At 41.1% G+C, this 21,758-nt stretch overlaps 2 protein-coding genes across 2 annotated transcripts; one reads left to right on the top strand and one right to left on the bottom strand.

The window, feature by feature from the left end:
• The first annotated feature begins 482 nt into the window (after positions 1–482).
• On the top strand, positions 483–12,270 carry si:dkey-103i16.6 (SIRT1 domain-containing protein). Its single transcript, XM_004069712.2, has 8 exons — positions 483–810; positions 6,622–6,826; positions 7,582–7,797; positions 7,943–8,175; positions 9,546–9,646; positions 9,730–9,891; positions 9,970–10,179; positions 11,947–12,270. The coding sequence occupies exons 2-8, from the start codon at positions 6,624–6,626 to the stop codon at positions 12,061–12,063; spliced, it is 1,242 nt and encodes a 413-aa protein (XP_004069760.1). The 5' UTR covers positions 483–810; positions 6,622–6,623; the 3' UTR covers positions 12,064–12,270.
• A 307-nt stretch (positions 12,271–12,577) lies between these two features.
• ric8b (RIC8 guanine nucleotide exchange factor B) lies at positions 12,578–21,758 on the bottom strand. Its single transcript, XM_004070081.5, has 10 exons — positions 21,526–21,758; positions 19,560–19,607; positions 18,847–19,476; positions 17,054–17,148; positions 16,744–16,894; positions 15,860–15,955; positions 15,558–15,702; positions 15,334–15,478; positions 15,135–15,254; positions 12,578–13,727 (listed from the first exon to the last, which is right to left on the bottom strand). The coding sequence occupies exons 1-10, from the start codon at positions 21,607–21,609 to the stop codon at positions 13,619–13,621; spliced, it is 1,623 nt and encodes a 540-aa protein (XP_004070129.1). The 5' UTR covers positions 21,610–21,758; the 3' UTR covers positions 12,578–13,618.

The raw sequence follows: 21,758 nt of genomic DNA, 5'->3' as shown, positions 1-21,758 counted from the left end.
ATCTTTGATATTCTAAGTTGTAGCCCATTAAAAAAATAATTTTAAATGGGTCAACATAAACATTTCGGTTTTTATTTGCAGATTTTATTGAAGCAAATGTTGCAGTAATGATACTTCTGAAGTAAATGATAACAAAAAAGACAGTTGCAGCCAACTGTAGTTTACTGCGATACGTTTTTTTGTTGGTTTCATAATTTTACTAAGTTAAAAATAAAAGAACGTTTTTAGACAGAAAGAAAAAACTCTTGGTGGCCCTGTAGGCTACAGCCAGGGGTAGTTGGCCCTGTTAGGAAAAAAAAAAAAAAAAAAAGTTGGCCCTGTTAGGAATACACTTTTTACAAAACGTTACATAAGTCCATCTAATAGTTATCTCTGCATTTTATTTTTAAATTATTTTTATGAATATTATCTTACAAATAACTTAAAAGTTGAATAAAATTGATTAAACTAAAAAGAATTTTAAAAAAAATCAAAAATCAAATGATGCGTTTTAAATAAGCGGAAACAGATGGTCACGTGATCTCGTTCCCGTTTCCCGCCCCTTTTCGCGACTTTTTTTATTCCGCACCCGGAAACGGGACCAGATCATAGACGTCTGCAAAACTTTCTGCAGATTTTGCGCCTGCTGTGTTTTATCTGAAACTCGTCGCTGTTACCTGGCAGCTGCAGCTGGTGGAGTGCACGCTCTGTCCCGAGGCGTAAAAACACGCGTGGAGTTTCTGTGTGGATGCAAAAGATCCGCTTGGGTCCAGCATCTGGCGTCATCCGTCCGTTCACCACTAACGCTTTCCGTTTTCCATCAAGCAGCAGGTAACCGCTTTAAAAACATGAAGGAACAAGTTCTTTATCCATATGGGTGATGTGGTTTTCTTTTCCTTTTTTTTAATGGAAAATGTTTAGCGTAAAATTAGGGTCGTTGAATATATTTTAAAATAAAAAATTCATTCTAGCCATCTCTCTAAATGATTTTCAATATAAAACAGCCGGGTTTAATTAACGGGTGTAAATGTAATTAATTGTAAACCTTCTTCCAACGTAATTGTTCTTTAAAAAAAAGCGGATTGTAAACTTCTTTTGAAATTAAGCACTTTAAAAGTTTAATCTAAGTTGTATGAAACTTTTATTTTGATATTGTCTTCAACTCTTTTAAAATGTGATAAAATAAAGTACTATTAATGGTTTAATTGTGGGAATAAAACATAAATATAATTTTATTTTTTTGCTAAACGTAAAACAGTGACGTAATTACGTTGAACAAAGTCTCTTCTGTTCTTATGTTTTAAAGTAATCAAAACATAAGATGGTCCTTTGGTGAATTCACACACAATCTGCAAAAATATACTAACAAAAAGAGCAAAACAAAAAACACTGTCTTTAAGCAATAACCAGTATATAAAGCCGAGTCATCAGACTGAAGTTGGGATCAATGTACATACACTGTTTCACACACTAACACAAGGTTACAACAGGGAGAAAATATGCACTTCTGAGGTATTTTAAGGCCATGCATAGACATCTGCGAGGCATTTTGCATTAATGATTTGTGCTGTACAAGTAAAATCGCTTTGTGTCTTTTTACGTGAACTTGACAGGAAATAGGATTCCTTTAAATTGTTATGAAATGTTCTTTGCAAACGTAAAAACATATTTCTACCTTGTGTAACAGATCCCTTCCCCTCTCCTTACATCAGATTTCTAAAATGTGAAGAAGGTGTCAGGCGGAGTTATGTGATAACAAATGTAGAAAAATTCAGATTCTCCTAACGTGTAATTAAAGACATAAATCAATGTAAACACTCAGTTTAAATTGATCAAAACATTTTTATACACTAGTCTTTGAAATTAAAGTCTGCTAAAATTGTTTGAATAATTATGAAAATATATACTCATTTAATTCAGTAAGATATTTAAAGTTTCATCTATACTTCAAAATCACAAAGTCATGTGTTTTCGTTAGTATTTAGAAGATTAAGTTAATTTTCATGCATTTCATCTGATCACTATTCATAACATTCTGGAGTAAATGCAAATTGATATTTTAAAAACTTGAGCAACAACTTTTCCAATTTCCAATATTTATTTAGTCATTTTCAAAACTTTTGGCCAGGACTGTCGGTCACCTGAAGGCAGTTATTCATGCAAAACGAGGCCAAACCTAAACATCCACGCTAGGGCTGCACGATATGAGCAAAACTTGCGATATGTGATATGAGTGATCAATGTTGCGATAACGATATAATTTGCGGTATATACACAAATAGCAAAACAACCAAAAACATAATTACCGTTTCATTGCAACAATTAAAAAATTATTCTCCAAATGACCCTCGGTGACGTAGGAGGCAAACATCTAACATAAAAGAGCTCCATCTGATTGGTCAACAACGTGAAAGGGTCCATCCGATTGGTCAAATGCATACATGAATTTATTTGATTAGTTAAATACTTCAAGCTGCCATAAGATTGTTTTAGCACATCTAAGGCAACCATTTATTGCGATTTTTGCTGACTTTTGCGATATGGATATTGCACTGCTTGATATTGCCATAACGATAAATTTGCGGTATATTGTGCAGGCCTAATCCACGCTCTACCTGCTGGTGATTACCTTGAATCAGGTGTGTTATGCAGAAAGAAGCTAGGAGGACAGAGATAATGGGAAAACCAGTATCTCGTATCTTCTTGAAGTAACTGAAGTAATGGTTACCTGCATTACTGTGACTCAGCATCTTCCTGATTGTGTAACTAGTTGATTCTAATATGAATCTATGAACATCATCGCTTTAGGACGGTTTCTGCAGAGCGGCAGTAGTTTATCAGAAATTGTGAGCGTGATCGTTGGCGTGATGCCCACAACTGAAGCCACAACCGGCGCAGAGAAACGCCCGTCATCCGTCTGCTTACACTCTCTGCCGCTAGCTTACAGCCCCTCTCAACCCCAACCTAACATTACCGGAGCAACAAAAATGGCGAGCAACATTGGAGTCATGCGGTCTTCAGTCCGATGCCAGCTCAGACGAGAAAAAGAAGTTGGATATATTCGTCTGCAATACAATACAATACAATACAATCAACAAAGTTTTACATCCATACAAAGACGTATCAAACATTTGATGATTTAGGCATCAAATCATAGATTGCTTGAAAAGTAGTGGAAGGAAGCAAACTGATTAGAGATCAATCACTTTAACCATTTTCAATAGTTGTTTAAGTTTTTTTATTATTATAATTATAGGGTAATGAAATAAAGAGGTCAATTTTCTGTCTATTGTCCAAGGTTGGTATTCCTTCTTCTGCAGCCTGATTGACAGCCATTCTTCTATATTTTCTGGAAGTTCTCTGTGCTGTAATGTCTGCAGAAGAATGTTTCACAAAGTCTTTGTCTTTCTACCTGATTAAGTGTACTCACACTTTGAACGTTTATGACATTTATTTCTATTTTAACGTTACATTATTCCCTATATGTGGCACTTTAATAGGTTTGTGATTTTTCCTTTTGTAATGAGTGGTTTCTTCCAGCAGGGGGCAGTGCAGACTTTTGTTTTCACTTGCTGAGATTTGTAATTCAAATTTTTATAATTGCTGACCATGGCCAATTTCATGCTGGTTCATTGTTTCAATAAATAGATTTTTTATTTTTATTGTAAGCTCCTTGTTCATTGATAAAAGAGCAGTAATTTCTCATATTTATTCAGACAAAATAAAAAAAAAATGGAGTACTTTTAGTTACCATAGTTGAATGTTGTGTGTATGAGAGTTACCTTGCATATATTTAAATAGCTGGGGGGTGTAGCATGTTTTCCGACCAGTTTATGACTCCTTCATGGAATTTACATTGAATGCTGAATAGTTCTTAATTCAGTGTTTTGTTGGCAAAGCCAGACAAGACTCATTACTTGGCCATGGACCTGCATTTAACCCCCCACCCCCACCACCACCACCACCGCCCTCCTCTCTGTGTGAGCAAACAACATACTAACACAAATTAGGACTTGTCGCTTTGTGTCAATTGAGAGGCCAACAAAGATGCTACACAGAGTGATATGTCATTAGCGAGCAGGTGGGGAGGGAGAACATAGAGCTGTTGCCTCTCCAACTAAATAATGAAGAGGTTTCCACGACAACCGGGCTGCCGGTTACCGTCCCTGTGTCGCTGGGGGGATTGCAGCGGAGATCAAAGTGGTCCGTCTTCAGCTCTGCTGAGAGTGCAGGGTTAAATGCAGGGGTTGCAGAGGAAAAGCCTCCCATTAAAGCGAACCAAATCTCCCTTTTAAAAGACGCAGCTGAGATGCAGAGTTCATGCTTTAGCACTTCAGAATAAAAGTTCAGCCGCATTAAGACGGGTGAGGAGTTGTCTTAAACTTATCTGGCAGCTTGTGCTGACTGAAAAAAAATAAAAAAAAGAATAACATTAACTTGTCAGCTCCTTTTTGGAGATTTTTAAAAGAGAAACAGCATTTGCTCCAGAGGAAGTTGAAGCAGTTTGACACATTTCTAATGCAATCTATTTCACCTTTTTAGCAGCTTCTCTCTGCTCCTCCTGACTGCTCTTTAGCCCTCTGTCCTGGTAAATATTGAAAGTGAGCTGGGCCGTGGCTGTAGTGGGAATTCCCAGTGTTGTGGGACGCCTTTAATTAGATAACTGTAACTCCTCTGAGCCGCTGCTCTCCTGGTGGTCCGGGCATAGGATGCACAGATTTTCGATCGGGAAGGGCCAGTATTAAGAAAGGCCAAGCAAAAGGAGGAAGGGAAGGGGGGGGGGTCCCAAATCCGTTTAAAGCCTTTTGTCATTTATACAAGGATTTATTTGTCATCAAGGACTAATAACAGCATCTGCGGCACATTAAGGGTTTTAGCTAATAAATAGAATGAACTTCTGAAACCGTAAAAGGCAATTTATTCTTTAGAAATGACTTTGTGACCTCGTAACTTTTGCCCCCCCCCCCAAAAAAGAAAAAAGAAAGAAAAGAGTGGAGTGGTTCAGTTGAAGTTTTTTTCCAGTTGTGGCTTCACCTTCAGAGGCGTGGGATCACGTTGAGGTGTTGTGTTCTGCTTCCCTGCTCCATCCATCTGTGAGAAGCCTTAATAACGGCCGGAGCCTGTGATTTATTGCTCAGCCTCTGCAGCGTCTTTCTGAGCAAGCAGACAAAAGCAGAGAGCCTCAGCCTCCCACTGTTTTTAATAGTTCTGTAGGATGTAGAAAAAGTAATTTAGCTAATGGGGGGGGCTTCAGGCTTTAAGGGGGCAACTCCAATAATACTAAATACCAAAGTTCGGAGATCTTTTTTTTATTTGGACTTTAAGTTGTTGAAGCTAAATTTTAACTACGCGAATGTAGTTCTGCAGGGGAAAAGTTGCGGAAGTTTGATTTGTCATCTTTTATAAGATTATTTGACGCCTCTGAGCTGCTTAAAGACCCACTCCGATCATCTTTTGGTGTATTTTAAAGCATTTTCAGTGGTCTTAATTATGATTATACTGATTTTAGCCCAAGAACCAGCGTTGTTTTCCAGGACATATTTTCTGCAGAGTAGCTGGAGTTTATTAGACCGTTGTCACAGAGTAAGCCTGCTCCATTTCCCATCATCCATCTGCTTACATTCTCTCCAGCTAGCTTACAGCCCCTCACAAATTACCGGTGCAACAAAAAACGGCGAGCAGTATTGGAGCCATCCAGCCGTACAGTTTTGAGCCAGATGCCAGCTAAGAGGAGGAAAACAAAGACGTACACGGATCCATTTGTCTGCAAGTGGCTGCATCAGAATGGAGCAGAGCAGGGAGCCTGGGGCTTGCCATAGTAAATAAAACGTCACAACTATGCTATTTTTCTGTTTGCTACTGAGTCACAGCCATTTGAAAAAAAGAAATGCAATTTTTAAGATATTAATTTTCTTGATAAATGTCCTTCAGTATCAGAAAAGTGTTCAATCATCCTTTTCATCAGAGTTGGTCTTTCCAACGAGGAGATCGTACCTCTGCTTCCCCCTGTCATGTTTTTAAGTGTTTGGTTTTTTTCATTTGCTAACCCCTCACTCATCTTTTAAGCTGTCTGAAGGCCCAAAACAAAACCCCCTCCTCACTCCCCATCTTTATTGAATCCCGCCCACACGTCATTTATCTCCTCACCCCCCCTTCACGGGTCTTCTCAGTTTGCGGGGGCCATTAGGGGGGGGGGGCATCCTCTTTTCTTTACCAGCTGGGTTTGTTGACTCACGGTCAATCTGCGGTTCTCTTTCTCCTCTGTCGCCCCCTCTTTTTTAAAGTTTTTTTTTTTTATCCCCTGTCCCGCTGTCTCCCAGTTCTGCGCTTCGCTTTTGGCTGAACCGTAAAGCTGCCACAGCTGTGGACTGTATTAGCATAGCTGCTGAGGAGCAGAGGGGCCGGCTAAATATACTGCCGCCGCTCCCTTTTGTCCCACTGTTGACAGTTTTAAAACATTTCAGTCTCTCTCTGGGCAAACAGGCCAAGGAGAAAAGGATCATTTCAGTCTAACAGCTTTTTAAATAGAGGGAGGGGGGGAGGGGGGTGAAATGATGTTTATCTGATGAACACATTTAAAAAGAAAAACGGCTTTTATTCAAAACAAGGGAAAAAGTTCTCTGTGCTGCGCTCCTGTTTCAGGAATGAAGAAGTCCAGGTCTCGCACGGTCCGCCCCGCCATCGCCAGAATCACTCGCAGCTCCAAGTCCCAGGCAGAGCACCCAAAACCCACAGAGACCCAGGACTCTGAGGAGGGCCTCCACAGAAAACATCAAAAGATCCAAACGGATTCGACTCCAGCCGCGGACCGCATGAGTGTGGAAACGCAGCACATCTTCATCACAAGGTGAAGATGTGTGATGGGCAAAGGAAAGTTAGAAGGGAATAGAATATTGTCGTTATACCTGGTATGATAAGCTTCCAGTCCAGTTCTCTTCAATGTGGACCATCGATACAGATAAATAATAGAAAAAAATGACTTGTATTACAAAGAAATGTGCAAAAATCAAATAAATATGCAAGAACCACAGTGGTATCAGTGGTTTACATTTAGGATTTTATCCTGAATTTACTACAGATTTTCTTTTCCCAAATAAACCTTACTCATCAGCCCTTTTGCATCCAAACAATATAAAAATGGTAAAGAAGAGAGAGAAAAAATATTTCCTGTAGGTCTGTTGTAGATTTCAGAACCGAAATGCCATCTGTCAGAGATTAAATAGATTAGAAAATAAAATGAGGTAATTACTTTTTAATTTAAGAAAATGTTTTGTTTTTTGTTAAAGTTGGATTGTGTCCTGTCATAACTGCTTTGGTCCAGTGGTACAGGTTTGCTAGATTAGATTATAAACAAATTATGTCATTTATCACATCTGTGCTAAATATTAGTAAAGGCTTCAGTGAAACGTCTTTCTGACAAATTGTAGTTGTGAGTTGATCCCAATGCAACATTTTAGCTAAAATCAGAGCTGAACACATCTTTAGCAACTACACTGAAAAACAAACTGACTAAACATTGCCTGTTGCATGTGCTACAACAGCTCCAGCTACAGTAAAGCTCTGTTCAAAGCTCTACAATGTGTGTGTGTTTGTTTTCTGCAGCAAAGCACAGATATCTGACGGCGGCGGCGGCGATCCTCAGCCGGCCTGTCAGACCTCTAAAGCGGAAGGGGGCAGCCCATCTTCACGCGGTGTGAAGTCTTCATCCCCTCATGATCTTCTCTCTGTTGCTCGGCTTGTGAAACTCGGCCGCTGTAAGAATGTGGTGGTAGTGGCTGGAGCGGGAATCAGCACAGCCAGCGGCATCCCAGATTTCAGGTTGGTAATTGAGAATTTAGAGGCAGACGGTTCCACATTTAGATATTTACACGAGTCTGTAAAGAGATCAGAGAACTTTCTTGTTGATCTGGCCTTCTGATCGTGTTATATATCTTTAATACGTTTTTTTTTTTTTATTCCTTAGGACTCCAGGAACAGGTCTTTATTCCAACTTGGAGAAGTACAATGTCCCGTACCCAGAGGCCATCTTCAACATCGATTACTTCTCCGACAACCCGCAGCCCTTCTTCTCTTTAGCCAAAGTTCTGTATCCTGGCAGCCATCGACCCAACTACATCCACTACTTCATCCGCGTGCTTCACCACAAAGGCTTGCTGCTGAGAATGTACACCCAGAACATCGACGGACTGGAGAAGTGTGAGTCTGAACTCAAAGGAAACCTCCTGAACCCCGAAATGAGTCTTTATGCATGTGAAACGCTTTTCATCTCCATAAAGGAAACATACTTTAAAAAAACCAAACCAAACATTAAATCTAAGAAAAGTCAACTCTGCAGCTTAATTAGATGAACTTTTTGGGCTTTATTTAGATGATTTTCTGTTAGCTTTGTTTGGACAAAGTTGAAGGCGCATATTCAGTTATAACAAGAGAAAATAACATTTTTGACTTGCATCTGGTTTTGATTGGAGAACATTTGCTGCAGTCAGATGATCGTATTTGGCTCAGGGCGTTCAATTAAAAAAGAAAAAAAAAGAATATGACCCTTTTTCAAAAGAATAAAAGTTATTTTTGGTTTTAATTATGACACACAAAAAAAAAACAATATTATGCAGCATAGAAGTAACATAAATCCAAAGCAGTGGTTTGTTTTTATTTAGTTTGAAAGGGTAAGTAAGGATGTATTCAGGCTGGACCCATTTTGTTCACATTAAAGTGAATCCGGGACAAATATTCAGTCTGAATACACCCAAGTGGACCCTGATCCGGGACCAGGAACCGCCCTGACCTATCTTTGGAGGTGGTTTTGGTTCTTTTCCAATCATACTGAGCTTCAGTCTGCTCGGAGTTTCCTCGGTCTGTACAGGCTCTGCGCTCGGAGTGGAAAAACTGGACCAAAACGTCTGTAGCCGGGCGCTGCGCAATATGAACAGAGTAACGGACGACACACAGCAACTCATTGAAATGTGGTCGGATGAATGCAGGCTCATCAAAACAACTTTAAACGTGATACACAAGTGTTTATGACATATAGATTGTCGGGAAAGCATTATCAGCGTAGCTTCATAGCCCTTTCCTCAGTAACCGCCTTGCAGCATGCCTCCGCCGTACTAAAGTAGCCAGTCAGAAGTGTTGTACCTGACATTGATACAGACGTTCAAAATTGGTCAGTGAAGTATAAAGTTTGAATCACTGAACTTTCCCGACAAGGATTGCAAAGCGCAGGACTTCCATTATTCTCTCTTGTTGCTTTGCCCCGCCCTTGTAATTCCTGCCCAATGACTGAAGAGATCTTTAGTCACATAGTTTTGATTACAAGCTTTTGTCCAGAACAGAAATATCCGGTTGACTGCAGTCTGAATACAGACCAAACACAAGGTTCCAGACTCGATGTGGACCAAATGATCTGGGTTCTCACATGACCTACAAACATTTGAACGTCATCCAAGAGTTTAAGTTGATTGTGATTTTCTCCTCAATATTTCCCTTTTTTAAATTTATTTTTCAATCAGGAACAAGATATATTATTACATTTCATTAAAAATGTAATTTATCGATAACCTTGACAGTGTGTGGGATCCCAGATGACAAACTGGTGGAAGCCCACGGCAGCTTTGCCACCGCCTCCTGTCACTTGTGCTACACGCCGTATCCAGCAGAAGAGGCTCGGGTTCGTCCAGCTCTGCACACAGATCCACTCATTGACTGCACTTGATGTTTCAGTGACACCTCCTGCATCCGTCTGCTTCACAGTACGCCATCATGCATGACCGTGTCCCCACATGCTCGTTTTGCACCGCAACGGTCAAGCCAGATGTTGTGTTCTTTGGGGAGGACCTGCCCCGCAAGTACTTTCTGCACAGGAAGGACTTCCCGAAGGCGGACCTGCTCATTATAATGGGAACGTCTCTGAAGGTAAGATCTCTCTAGTGCATCTGTGAACAGAAATTCATTTTGTTTGGGTGTTACTTGAGCGATCAATTATTTTTCCAGATCGAGCCGTTTGCCAGTTTGGTAAATTCTGTGCGCTCCACTGTTCCCCGGCTCCTGCTGAATAGAAACGCCGTCGGCCCCTTTGAGAGGGTCCCACTGCGGAGAGGAGATCATATGGAGCTGGGCGACCTGGCAGACTCTGTGCGGAAGTTTGCTGAAATGCTCGGCTGGGACGGCGAAATCCAGGAGCTGATGAGGAGTCAGGAAGTGGTTGGTTTCCTTATTTAAACACCAAATCCTACATCTCATATTTCATGTTTTACTGGAAGCTGCTAATTAGTCACATTTATTTTGATGTTCCAGTAGAAGACATGGGCTGTGTCTGAATTCCCACCCTACTCCTTAATTACTAAAACAACCATATAGTGTAGATCTATCTAGTCCCCTGATTTTAAAAGCAATTCACACACCATGCTCACTATGGAATTTTTTTTTTCCATCGGCGTATATGACGTCATCGATTTCATGAAGTAAAAATCTCATTGATATGAGTGTTTTGCAACGATCATTTATGAATCCACTGAGTTCTGAAGATGAAGACGTTGATATTTTATTTTAAAAATCCATTTAAATACATTCCTATTTTCAAAAATTGTTCAAACGGATCTAGTGAGCATCTAGATCAGGGGTCGGGAACCTTTTTGGCCAAGAGAGCCCTAAACGCCACATATTTTTAAATGTAATTTCGAAAGAGCCATACAATAATGTAGCGTCCCTTTCCCACACTGAGGCACGGAGACTTAACCTCTTTTAAGGTTCTTTATTCTGGTTACTGCAGACCGCAACGAACGCCGTACAATTAATTCAGCAACTCCTGAATCTCTCCCGCCGAGACGAGAGCGTACTGTTCTGGCCTCATAAGAGCGCTTCTCCCAAATTTACATTCGCTCACTGCCGCGTCAGCCCTCCCATTTCCCTTAATCGGCCCATAGCTGAACCCCATTGGTCCAGATTACCTAACAACAGCCTGAGCGACAGAACTGAGAGCCAATCAGATCTCTGCTTGATGCGTTTTAATGAACTCCAGAACTTTTAACGCGGCCCAACACCCACCCAGTCCAAGTCAGACCGCAACAATATGTTTAAAACTAAATATACAAGTGAATGTTTGCATTTGATGTAATTTCAACATTTTTAAAGTACAATAAGTCTGTGGATTCTTTTTAATAACATTGTTATGCTATTGCTAATAAATGATGAGTATTTCTCGTGGTAGTTTTGCTGATGGTCTAGTCTGGTTGAGACGTGGTGAGTTTCTGCTTCACGCAGGCGTTGAGACTTTAAACGTGATCGTAGGTCTGAATGTTCTGTAGATGTGAGAAAGACTGATCACATGCAGACCTGGAGCCAAACACACACACACACACTGCAGTGAGTGACGGGCAGCGGGTTTTACGTTTTTACAATCCCTGCGCGATTCACCTTACTGGTCGTGCCCACACACCCCCACCCCCCACCCTCTGCTTTCTTCCTCTAACATCCCATCCCCGCTACTGCGCGCTCTTTCTCAGAGACGGGAGCGCGCAGTTTTAGGCACGGCAATTCACAGGTTTCCGGCTGGTACAAACTCTGTGAAATAATAGATAATAGTAAACTGATAGTGCTGGCAGAGATTTTGTTCTCCAAGCACCGCCACTACTGCGCGCCTCTGGCATCGCATCACACCAGACAAGGACTGGTCTAATGAAAAAAAGAAAAAGTAAAATTAAAGATTTGTCTGCGAGCCACGTGTGACCATCAAAAGAGCCATATATGGCTCATGAGCCATAGGTTCCCGACCCTTGATCTAGATAGTGACCTAAATTTCTAGGGCACTTGATTTTGGAATTGTAGATTTGGAAAGCACTACAGAATGGTGAACGCACTAAATAGTGCACTCTTACATAGTGCGTGGTGAAGAAATGTGGACACAACCATGATGTTTTTTCTCCCGTGTGGTTGAGCAGCCCATCATGTCAGAGCCGTCTGTCCTTTCAGAACAGAGGAGCATCGGATCAGGAAAGCTGTGAAGAAACGTCCAGAACTGAAGGATCAGGAGCGCCCAGCAGCAGCGAGGAGACGGACTCGGAAACAGACAGCAAAAGTTCTACCTGATCCAGATCAGGTCTCTCTGTTGAAGTGATTGGAGCTCATCTCCAGTCTTGTTTAGTACGTTTGATCATGGAAATGTTTAATTTAAGTGAGACGCAGGACACTAGCAAATGTTTCCTGTTTTCTATATCTAAGGCAAATAGTTTTATTGAAAATGCACTATAATTTTAACAGTATTTAATAAAGACTGAGACAATAGTATCTTGTTAATATCTGTGGTGTTCCCTTTCTTTACAATGAAATACAAAAACAAACCAAAAAAATGTTCTCACATGTAACCCTTGTGCTATCCTAGGCACTTTACCGTTGGGAGTTGGGTCATCTAGACCCACTAGACAGTGCTCTGAACCTTTTTTCTTCAATGATTTGTGATCTTCACTGGTGTCCATGGATTACATGAAATCTTTCCACCTTTATCCACCTTTGTCATGGTAGGAAGAACACGTCAATGTAAGGGTGGAGTCATCTAAGATAGCACAAGGGTTACATGGAGCATCATGAAGAGAACAAGACAACATCTCTCAACGGATTTATTACAAATAAATAAAAATAACAGGAAACTGTAACAAATGTTTGACTTTTCAAGGCTTAGAGTAAAAACATTTGATTAGGAAAGAACAAATTCAGAGTGAACAGCTAGATTTTTTTTTCCTGTAAGCAGGCAGTAGTGGTGATTCCCAGGAATGAGAAACCGCTTCACACAATTCCAGATTTTCTTTCATGTCACATCCTTTTAGATAAAGCAATACTCCATTTATAGATTGTAACCAGCAAAAAGTCACTTATCAGCCAAACTTCCATCCGATAACAAAAAGGAACTAAAGTCGAGCAACATGTTTGTGCAAAGTATTTTTTTTTTAATCCAAACATGTTCTAATTAAGCATCATGCAGGTTAACCATCTGAATAAGAAATTTACTTTAGTTTAAACATGATAGTCTTTTGAAACAGGAAGTTGAACATTTTTACAATTCTGAAGTGCATCTGACAGAAAAATGTGATGCAAAGACGTAAAAGGAATGATTCAGTTGGATAAACAAACCGCGTTTATGGTCAGAATGATGCTAAGAGCTTCAGCGGAAGGAGCGGGAAAACGAGTGAAGCAACGATAACCATGAAGGCCTCAGATCCATTATGACCGTCTTCCTGCCACAGATCAGACCCCTCCCCTCCTAGAATGGCTGACTGCCATCACAACGTCTCAGCTATGTCCCACCTCATGACTGGACCCTCTGAGATTCACCAGAACAGCTAAACAAAAATACTCAAAATGCGGCCTGAAAAACAAAAGTCTAATATTTATGTCTGCCCCCCCCCCCCCCCCCCCCCCCCCCCACAAATACATTCACTTTACTTTTAGTGCGTCTAAGTCTGCCCCTGAAGTTGAAACTTTTTGTGCCTTTGAGCAGACGCCATGCCGGTTGTTTGGTATGCTACAAGAGCTCACTTCGGAGAATCCACAGAAGGGTTCAGCCCTTGACATGGGACACAGGTCTGGATGTTTTTGCCCCCCCCTACCCAGTGTGCTCAGCCTGTAAGCCTGGATACGAGCTGCTGTGCTAGTCAGAGTCTGAATCTGGGTTCTCCTCGGGCGGATCGCAAAGGGTTTCCTCTAAAGGCGCTAGCGTCCCGTCCGGCCTGACGCCCATCGGTCGGATGACGTTATTGCTGTGAAGACAGAGTGAGAAGGTCGGATGAACTGTGGTGGATGTGGGAGAGTGGCACCACAACGCTGCAGAAATGTCTCAAAGAGTAAAAAGAAATCTTTTGTATGTAAGGACAGCCTTAACGAGGGCATTGACTGCTACATGTTTGCACTCTTCTTTCAGACACAACTCGAGGACCCTCACACAACCCCCCTCTCATGGACAATTGGCCCTGTCTGGCCATCCTCCCTCGCTCCCTCCTTTCCCGCTGCAGTTTAATTACAGGATCAGTGCTCAGACTAATCTCCTCAAAGTGGCCACCACCCCTTCAACCTAATCCAATTATACCTGCACTGTGTGTCAACACCCCTGCACTGTCATTTCTTCTGAAAAAAATGCCAAAAGAAGATTTTTAAAAAGAGCAATTTACAGAACACAGAGTAGCTTCTGACTGATGGAAAGAAGGTATTTTACCTAAAAGATGAAATATTAAGAGAATAAGAAGAGTCATAAGTGATAAATTAAGACTTTTTATCATTATTCTGACTACCTGTAGTAGAATAAAAACATAAATACACATTATTTATTCCAGTTTGATTAAAAAACCTAAGCTTTCACTGCGAGTCTGGCAGGTGTACTGGTTGAGGTGCAGCAGGGGGCTTGAGGATGTGGGATAATTGGAGGAGCAGTTACACAGTTAGAGGAGCACATTCTTGGAGGGTGCTGAGCGAGCTCCTTAGCACCTGCGCTAATAGAAGCACCTCCCTGTTATGGCTGCATCCTTATTGGGAAAGAAAAGAAAGTAGCCTCAGAGGAATCTTTTTATTCGGCGAGTCTCATTACAGCTCAACGCCCTCTTTAGCCCAACAATGACGAGGTCAGCTTTCTTCTGTCTCCCCCATTTATCCACCCGTGTCTCTTCATCTTTATCCGGCTGAGCAGTTTTTGTCCAGCTCCGGCTCAGCTCGGCGTTTGGCTCCTCGTGTACGAGGAGAATAAAGTCAGGGACGTCTTATTAAAAAGCTGAATGTGGCGGGGCGTTCGCCAATTAGGTGATAATTAATGTAGAGGTGGTAATGATGCAGCAGCAGCAGCCTTTCCTGCAGCCGACTGCGGTGGTGTGCTGGGAGTCGGGGCCTAATTGAAAAGATTCTTCCTGTGATGAAGTGGTTGACATGGAGAGAGCTCACTGTCACTTTTGTGCAGGAGAGAAGAGCCTCGGCTCACGGAGGAAAGGTCAACAACTGCAGCAGAGGTAATGATAAACAGGCGGAAGCTGCTGCAACAGGGGAACCTCAAAGTTCACAGAAGACTTTCCATCATGACCTCTGTGGTATTCTGTGGATTTTCAGCCTAAAAAAGGAATTCTGTCTACTGAAAAGAGGTTCTTGTTTTGTTTTCTTTCTTTTTACTTGTTTTTGTTTGTTACCTGCTCAGCTTGACGAACATGTTTGCCAGTTTCTCAGCTTCGTACTCCTTCTGCTCCTCTGTCATCTCCTCAATGGGGTTTGGCATGGGCTCCTCAATGTGCCCCGTGATTGGGTTGATACTGCAAGGAGATATTGACCCTTAGCATCAAACTCATTCATAGTTATATTGGTGTTTTGCTCATGAATCTCATCACTGACAAAGGTTTGACAGATTTGTATTCTTCCGTGTCTGAGTCTTCATCATCAGAGTACTGAGTGTCTCCTCTTCCTCCTGCCAGGAGCCCTCGAGCTGCCAGTAGTCCCGCCGCGTTTCCGTATCCAGTGTACTTCAACAGGTTGTCCACTGAAAGATTACAGCCCGTTTACAGAATTGTGGTTTCACAAACGCCACTGTCATGCTCTTCTTTGCTCCCTCCACCCACCGCTTTCCTTGCAGAGGACAAAGAGGAACTCCGCCGCCGTCTGCTTCACCCCCATGTCCACGTGTGTCATGAGGCGGACCAGTTTGTTCCGGATGGTGGTGCCGATCTCTGGTCTATTCTTCACGTCTTTCAGTGGGGGGAGAACCTGAAGAAGCAGAAGTTTGATGTCCAGATGTTGTTCCATAGTTCTGTGGTTTAGGACTCTGGGACCTCCACCAGTTCATGTCAGCAGATGGTAAGAAGGTCTCAATAATCCTGCCATGTGATCTACGCTCTTCATTACACCCGCTCTGCTACGGTACCTTAGCTTTGATGTATCTGCGGATCTCCCGGTGGCATCGGGATCCTTCAGTTAGGAGGCTGAGCACAGGCGTCAGTCCCTCTTTGTAGTTGGAGCCCTGCTCAGAGTAACAAACACATTTCAGAGTAAAGATCTGGACAGGAGAGCCACAATCATCAATTATAGAAGGCTGAAGACTGCAGGAAAAGTTCCTGTACGCTAAAAAACACAACAGAAATGTCATTTCCATTTCAGATTAGATACATTCTTTCTTCTACAAAAGCATAGAGCAGAAGTCCCAAATTCTATTACGTCGTCCCCATGTCTGCCCCCTTTCCTCAAACTAAAACTATTTATTGTAAATTATTTCATTGTTGTGAGAAAAAAATGTATTGAGTGTTGATAAATAAATCCAATAACAACAGAAGTAGCACTGTGTCTCACCAAAAAGAGACAATTGACTCCATTTCTAACTTACTTCGGAGCTCAAAGTGTTTAAATCAGATTAAAGAACCTTCTTATTATTAAAAATGAGTCCTTTTAAAACTCAGCTGATGATGAGGTCCTCCAGTGGGATGGAGGCTCCTCCCAACATTTCAGCCAACCAGCTCTCTACACTTTTCTCAGTATTCCTGCCAAATTTCTTTGTTTTGTTTTTTTATTTGCTTTAGTTTTCACTGCAAAGAAGTGAAAGAGCCCAAAGTTCCTCTGACTGTGTGATGGTGTCATTTCACCTTGTACTGTAATTATCTACAGTATAATAATTATGTGATTCATGCTGAATTTAGAGGAGTGAGTGAAACATACTGACAGGGAGTTAGAAAATGAATGAATCACTCAATGTGAACAGTTTCAATGTGAACAAAGGCGGGTAGTTCAGGACAAAGCTCACATGAAAGACTTTACCTTGTCAATTCTGCCCTCCATGAAGTCAAGCAGCACCTGCACCGCCTCCATGTTTTTCCCACCGTGATTGTCCACACCTCCCTGGACGGGCACATCAAACAAGACATCCAGGCAGGACACGGGCAGGTTGTTCAGCAGGTTGACGGCATGACTGGGGACATAAAAACAACGGAGCTGTGTTTCTAACCCAGATAATCTAGTTGAGATTTAAAAAGCTGAAAACATGCAAAATTGGGAAAAACAATTCATATATGAGGCCACCAGGTATTCCTCTGAAAGACACTGGGGGAAGTGAGGAAGAGCTTCCCACCTGTGTGCTTCCTCTGTTTTCTCCTCCGTCTCCGTCTTCAGCAGCAACAGGTGACGAAGGATAGCAGCGATGAGCCGGAACTGGTGTTGATCCTCCTGTGGAGCCAAACATATTCAGTCCAAACAGTTTTCTAAAGGTAGTAACAGAAAATACTTCCTTAACTACAGAAAAGCTTAAAAAAAGATCTATGGGAGCTAAAAACATGGGAGAAAGATGAGGTCTGGAAATCTAGGAGGACGGAAGTGATCCTAAGATCTACATCTGTTTGGACTTACACTGTTAGAAGCTGCATTTGCACTTCTGTGTCCTCCGAGTTCAAATAACATAAAATGACACAAATGTTTAAAATATACTGTCAAACAATGGAGTCCAGCAAAGTTATTTTTAAATTAAAGCAAAATCCAACTTTTTTTAAAATAAAAAAAGAAATTGTGTTTTAGCCACATCTGTTAAAACTTTTATTTATCCAGAAGAGTTCCAAAACAGAACACATTTTTTAAAGTTAGTTTAAGACGTCAAGATTTGCATTAAAGAATTTGTTGAAAGTAGAAAAGCACAAAAATGGATTTTTGCCAATATTTGATTTCCTGACATACAAATGTTGGATAACATCAATATTTAAACCTTTGTTTTTATTTATTGAACATATAAACCCAAGACAAAACAACTAAGAAAGATTCAATACTCAACTTTGGGATTGATCAAAAACCAAATCAGCTTTAATTAAAACAAGAAGGCAGTTTAGCTTCAGATAAACTAAATTGAATCTACTCAAAAAAACAAGTTGATTTCAGTTCAACACAGTTTGTTAAAAGCCTTAAAGGAAAGTGCAGTTTTAACTAGAGATGCAACGATTCCCTTTTCTTTGCAATTCGGTTCAAACCTCGGTTTTTGGGTCACAAATAAGCAAGTAACATTGACAAAAAGCTTTCAGTTAGCCAATACTAAGCCGGGTGTCATTTAGTAAAACAATAAATATGAAATCGTTCTTAAATTTAGCACAACTGTTTGACACTTTCAATGTAAACATACAGGGTTTTTTTCCGATACAAGAGTTTTAGTGAAAGTAGAAAAGAGACAAAAACCATGTTTAATTCCAGTTTTTTTTTTTTCAGTTTTATCATAGCCAGCAGCACGTTTAAGGACCCTGTCTTGAAAACATATTTTCCCGAGTTCTAGTTTGTGATGATCTATGTACAAAGACTGTTTGAAAATGTCAGGTGTTGAAGAAAACTGAATAAAAATCCAAGACCTCATCCCAACCATCAGCGGCTCATCGGAGCAGCTGACAGAGTTCTCAGACAAATAACAGAACTGATTCTGACTGATGACAGGTAAACCTTTGTTTAAGTTTAGCTCTGGCCGATTAACAAAGCTATTTATTGGAAAGTTAACAAAATTATTTGAAAAGAAAAAGGTTTTTTTTGGAAAAGATTTCCAGAAATTGAAAGCAGAATGGTAGCTTATTCTTCTATTGTAAAATGAAATGAAAGGAGACTCAGATCTGACCGATTAGGGAGACATGAGAGTAGATTTGTTTACATCTTACTTTTGTATGGATGGAAAAAAAAAATTAAATTACTAAGCAAAGTATTAAAACTTTGCTTCCTCAAATGTGTAGTGTTTTTAAAAACCTTTAAGTTTCGCTCCTAAAAGTAGTAAAAAATAAACATTTAGGTCATTTACCCATCCTGATTAAAGAAGACTTGCAAAAACTAAATAAAATGATACTTTAATTAATGTGCAGTCATGATGAAGTGTCACCATCACTTAACATGGTTGAGCACGCTCACCTCATTCCGAGCCTCTGACAGCGTTAGATTGAACAAGGCCTTCAGCGCTTCCATGGCTCTCTCGTTACTCTCTGTGGGCAGGAGCAGGACCTCCGGACCTGGACAGGCAGCTTCATAGGGGCCGACCCAGTTCACATTCAGAGTGTGCTCCAGCACCTCTGTCAGCAGTTTCACAGCGTCCAATTTGCTCCTCAAAACACCCCTCACATCAGGCCGGAGGGCAGAAAGCAAGAAGAGGAGGCGCAGGGTGAACAAGCCCACTTCGTGGTGCCATGTTCTGGCTGTGCGCAGATTGGCACACAGACCGCGATCCAAGTGAACATCCACACTAACCTGCTGCGCTGCAGGACTGTTGTACAACACGTTACACAAGCACTTCAAGGCTTCCACCACCACTCTCTCCTCTTCCTGTGACTGCGTGTATCCCTGAGGGTTCTCCTGGTCGTCACCGTCTTCCTGTCCAGTACGCAGCCTCGCCATGCCTGCTAGAATCAGCATGCCTTCTCTGGTGGCTACAGGTGCCAGGACATGTTTGTCTCTGGACAAGATGCGGAGCGTCTCCAGGCAGGTTTTCTGACAGGTGGGCTGAACCTGTCTCCCAAGGACTGCTAGCACTCTCTCACAGAGTTTCTGCAATGACAGATAAAAAAATTAAGTTATTGTTGTGTCTATGCTGTCATTTAATAGCATCCTGTTAAGTTAAAGAGACTTACAATCCGCAGAGTTTCTTCCTTTTGGTCAAAAGTGAAAGTCTGAGTGTTCTGAAACAAAAAGGATGTTCATTCATCTCTTCTTAAGATAACTTCCTTTATTATACACATATTTTTTTGATCATTTGGAAATATACAATTCAAAAATACATGCCAAAAAAAACTGTCCAAAAACACAGCACTACTCAAAAACTTGTTTGACGTAATTATTCTTATATACTTAAAAAATACCTATAAAAAGGAACATTAAATAACAATTCACAAAAAACCCAACAAACGAAAAATAAACAAAAACTGAGAGTGCGGTTTAAGTATCTGTTTAAGTATCTTTTTTAGCCTTTCTATTTTTCTTAGAGGAAATTGTTTTCATAGGTTAAATGGTTACTCAAAATAGCCCCTAAGTGTGAATGTGAGCGTTCATGGGTGTGTGATCTGTGGCCCTGCGACAGACTGGCAACCTGTCCAGGATGTCCCTAGCCTTCACCCACGAGAGGCCGGGATAGGCTCCAGCAGCCCCGTGTGGTTTAGAACATGGATGGAGGGATGGAGGGAGGGAGGGAGGAAGGAAGGAAGGAAGGAAGGAAGGAAGGAAGGAAGGAAGGAAGGAAGGAAGGAAGGAAGGAAGGAAGGAAGGAAGGAAGGAAGGAAGGAAGGATATTGTGTTCAAATTTTGCTAGAGTTCCATCTTAAGTGAGAGTTAAGTCCAAGCTGTTTGTTAGAAGATTTGCTTTTGTGAATAGGATGAATATGTGGATGTTCTTTCAGGAATTAAAGGTGAATAGACATGACCAAAAGAAATCAGGTCTAAATCAGGCTTCTTCTGGCGGAAACTAGTGTTTAAAATCAACTTTAAATTTAGATAAGTGATGTTTTGCTGGATAGAAGTTGTCTATCAGTTTGAATGAGATCTATTTGACCTCGTTTGTTCAAAAGAATGTGTGTTAACGACCAGTCCTTTTCCCATTCATTGCATTAAAATAAAATAGGCCTAATCAAAAAGTAGCTAATGAAACAGAAACAAGATCATTCTGGAACAAAGCTCTTATCTTTGGGTTTAAATGTTTAGTAGAAGAAAAGCAAAAACTACCTAGTAGAGGGCATTGAGACACATCAGGAGGATTGAAATAATGGATTAAACAAATACTTTCAGTGCTATGAGAATGATAAAGTATCCAGGGAGCATATTATAGCAACTACGCTGGGACTGGGAGCAGTGTAACAATGCAGTGCTTACTTGTTTTTATTATAATTCACTTTATTTCAGACTTGGGTGCAGTCCATTGAAAAAGATACAAATACAACATACATAATAAAATAAAATGAAAAAGAGTATAATCGCTGTATCCAGTGTTTCCTCAAGGCGGAAGTGTAGCAGCAGGAGCTTCTTTTGGGATCAGTCAGAGACATGATAATTAAATTCTTAGATTTGTCCAGGCGTTCCATGAGGCTGTATGTAAGCTTACACAGTAGTGCTTCACAGGTGGGGATGTGAGCATCCACAAACAGCTGACTGGCTCTGTACCACCTGGGCACCCGTAGCAGAAGCCTAAAGCATCGTTATAATATAGGCCACTAAGAATTCACGGAATGTCCCACCTCCATAGTTTCACCAAAGAGGAGCCGTATACAGAGGAGTGCAGTAAACTCTGAACAGGGAACACTTCACGTGAAGAGAACACATACTGAATTTTCTCATCAGCATGATATTTGCCTGAGCAGAGGTTACAACAGGATTGTCTCTGAATGTCTCTATCATCCCTCCAATCATCAGTAATGAAGTGTCCAATATATATACATATAAATAAATATACAAATAAGATTATGACAAACTAAAATCTCAGCTCAGCGTGATTCCAGGTCAGCCAGCAGCTTTTCAGTCAACTCACGGCTAGCTAGTATGTAGCTAGCCAGCTAATGTTAGCAAAATTGTTTGTTTTGGTTTACAATGAATATCTTCACAGAGACTGACCTCTCGGTTATACTGCTGCAAAAGCCTCTCTGTGTCATCTTCGTTGGCTGCGTCGAGCTGTGCCAGAAAATTCTTCAAATCCATTCTGGCCTCTCTGAACAACACAGCAGTTCGCCTATATCTGCCGTTAGCGCTGAGTGCTGAGCAGCTAGCTGTCAGGCTAACCGAGTCTCTGCTGTCAAAGGGAAACTACAGCCCTGCCTGCGTCCATGAGCGGACACGAACTCCCATGT

The sequence above is a fragment of the Oryzias latipes genome, chromosome 6 (assembly GCF_053564925.1).
Source record: "Oryzias latipes strain Hd-rR chromosome 6, Olatipes_Hd-rR_3.1".
Taxonomy (NCBI): Eukaryota; Metazoa; Chordata; class Actinopteri; order Beloniformes; family Adrianichthyidae; genus Oryzias; species Oryzias latipes.
Note: the sequence above shows the minus strand (reverse complement) of the source record. Positions and strands in the feature narration are given on the sequence as shown.

What these genes read in the sequence shown, in the direction of transcription:
- si:dkey-103i16.6 (XM_004069712.2), top strand. Translation starts at nt 6,624, where the DNA reads ATGAAGAAGTCCAGGTCTCGCACGGTCCGCCCCGCCATCGCCAGAATC. An exon ending in TAATGGGAACGTCTCTGAAG is followed by an intron (nt 9,892 to 9,969) that starts GTAAGATCTCTC and finishes TTATTTTTCCAG; the next exon opens with ATCGAGCCGTTTGCCAGTTT. An exon ending in TGATGAGGAGTCAGGAAGTG is followed by an intron (nt 10,180 to 11,946) that starts GTTGGTTTCCTT and finishes CTGTCCTTTCAG; the next exon opens with AACAGAGGAGCATCGGATCA.
- ric8b (XM_004070081.5), bottom strand. Translation starts at nt 21,609, where the DNA reads ATGGATTTGAAGAATTTTCTGGCACAGCTCGACGCAGCCAACGAAGAT. An exon ending in TGTCCTCTGCAAGGAAAGCG is followed by an intron (nt 15,479 to 15,557) that starts GTGGGTGGAGGG and finishes GTAATCTTTCAG; the next exon opens with TGGACAACCTGTTGAAGTAC. An exon ending in TACAAATCTGTCAAACCTTT is followed by an intron (nt 15,255 to 15,333) that starts GTCAGTGATGAG and finishes ATCTCCTTGCAG; the next exon opens with TATCAACCCAATCACGGGGC.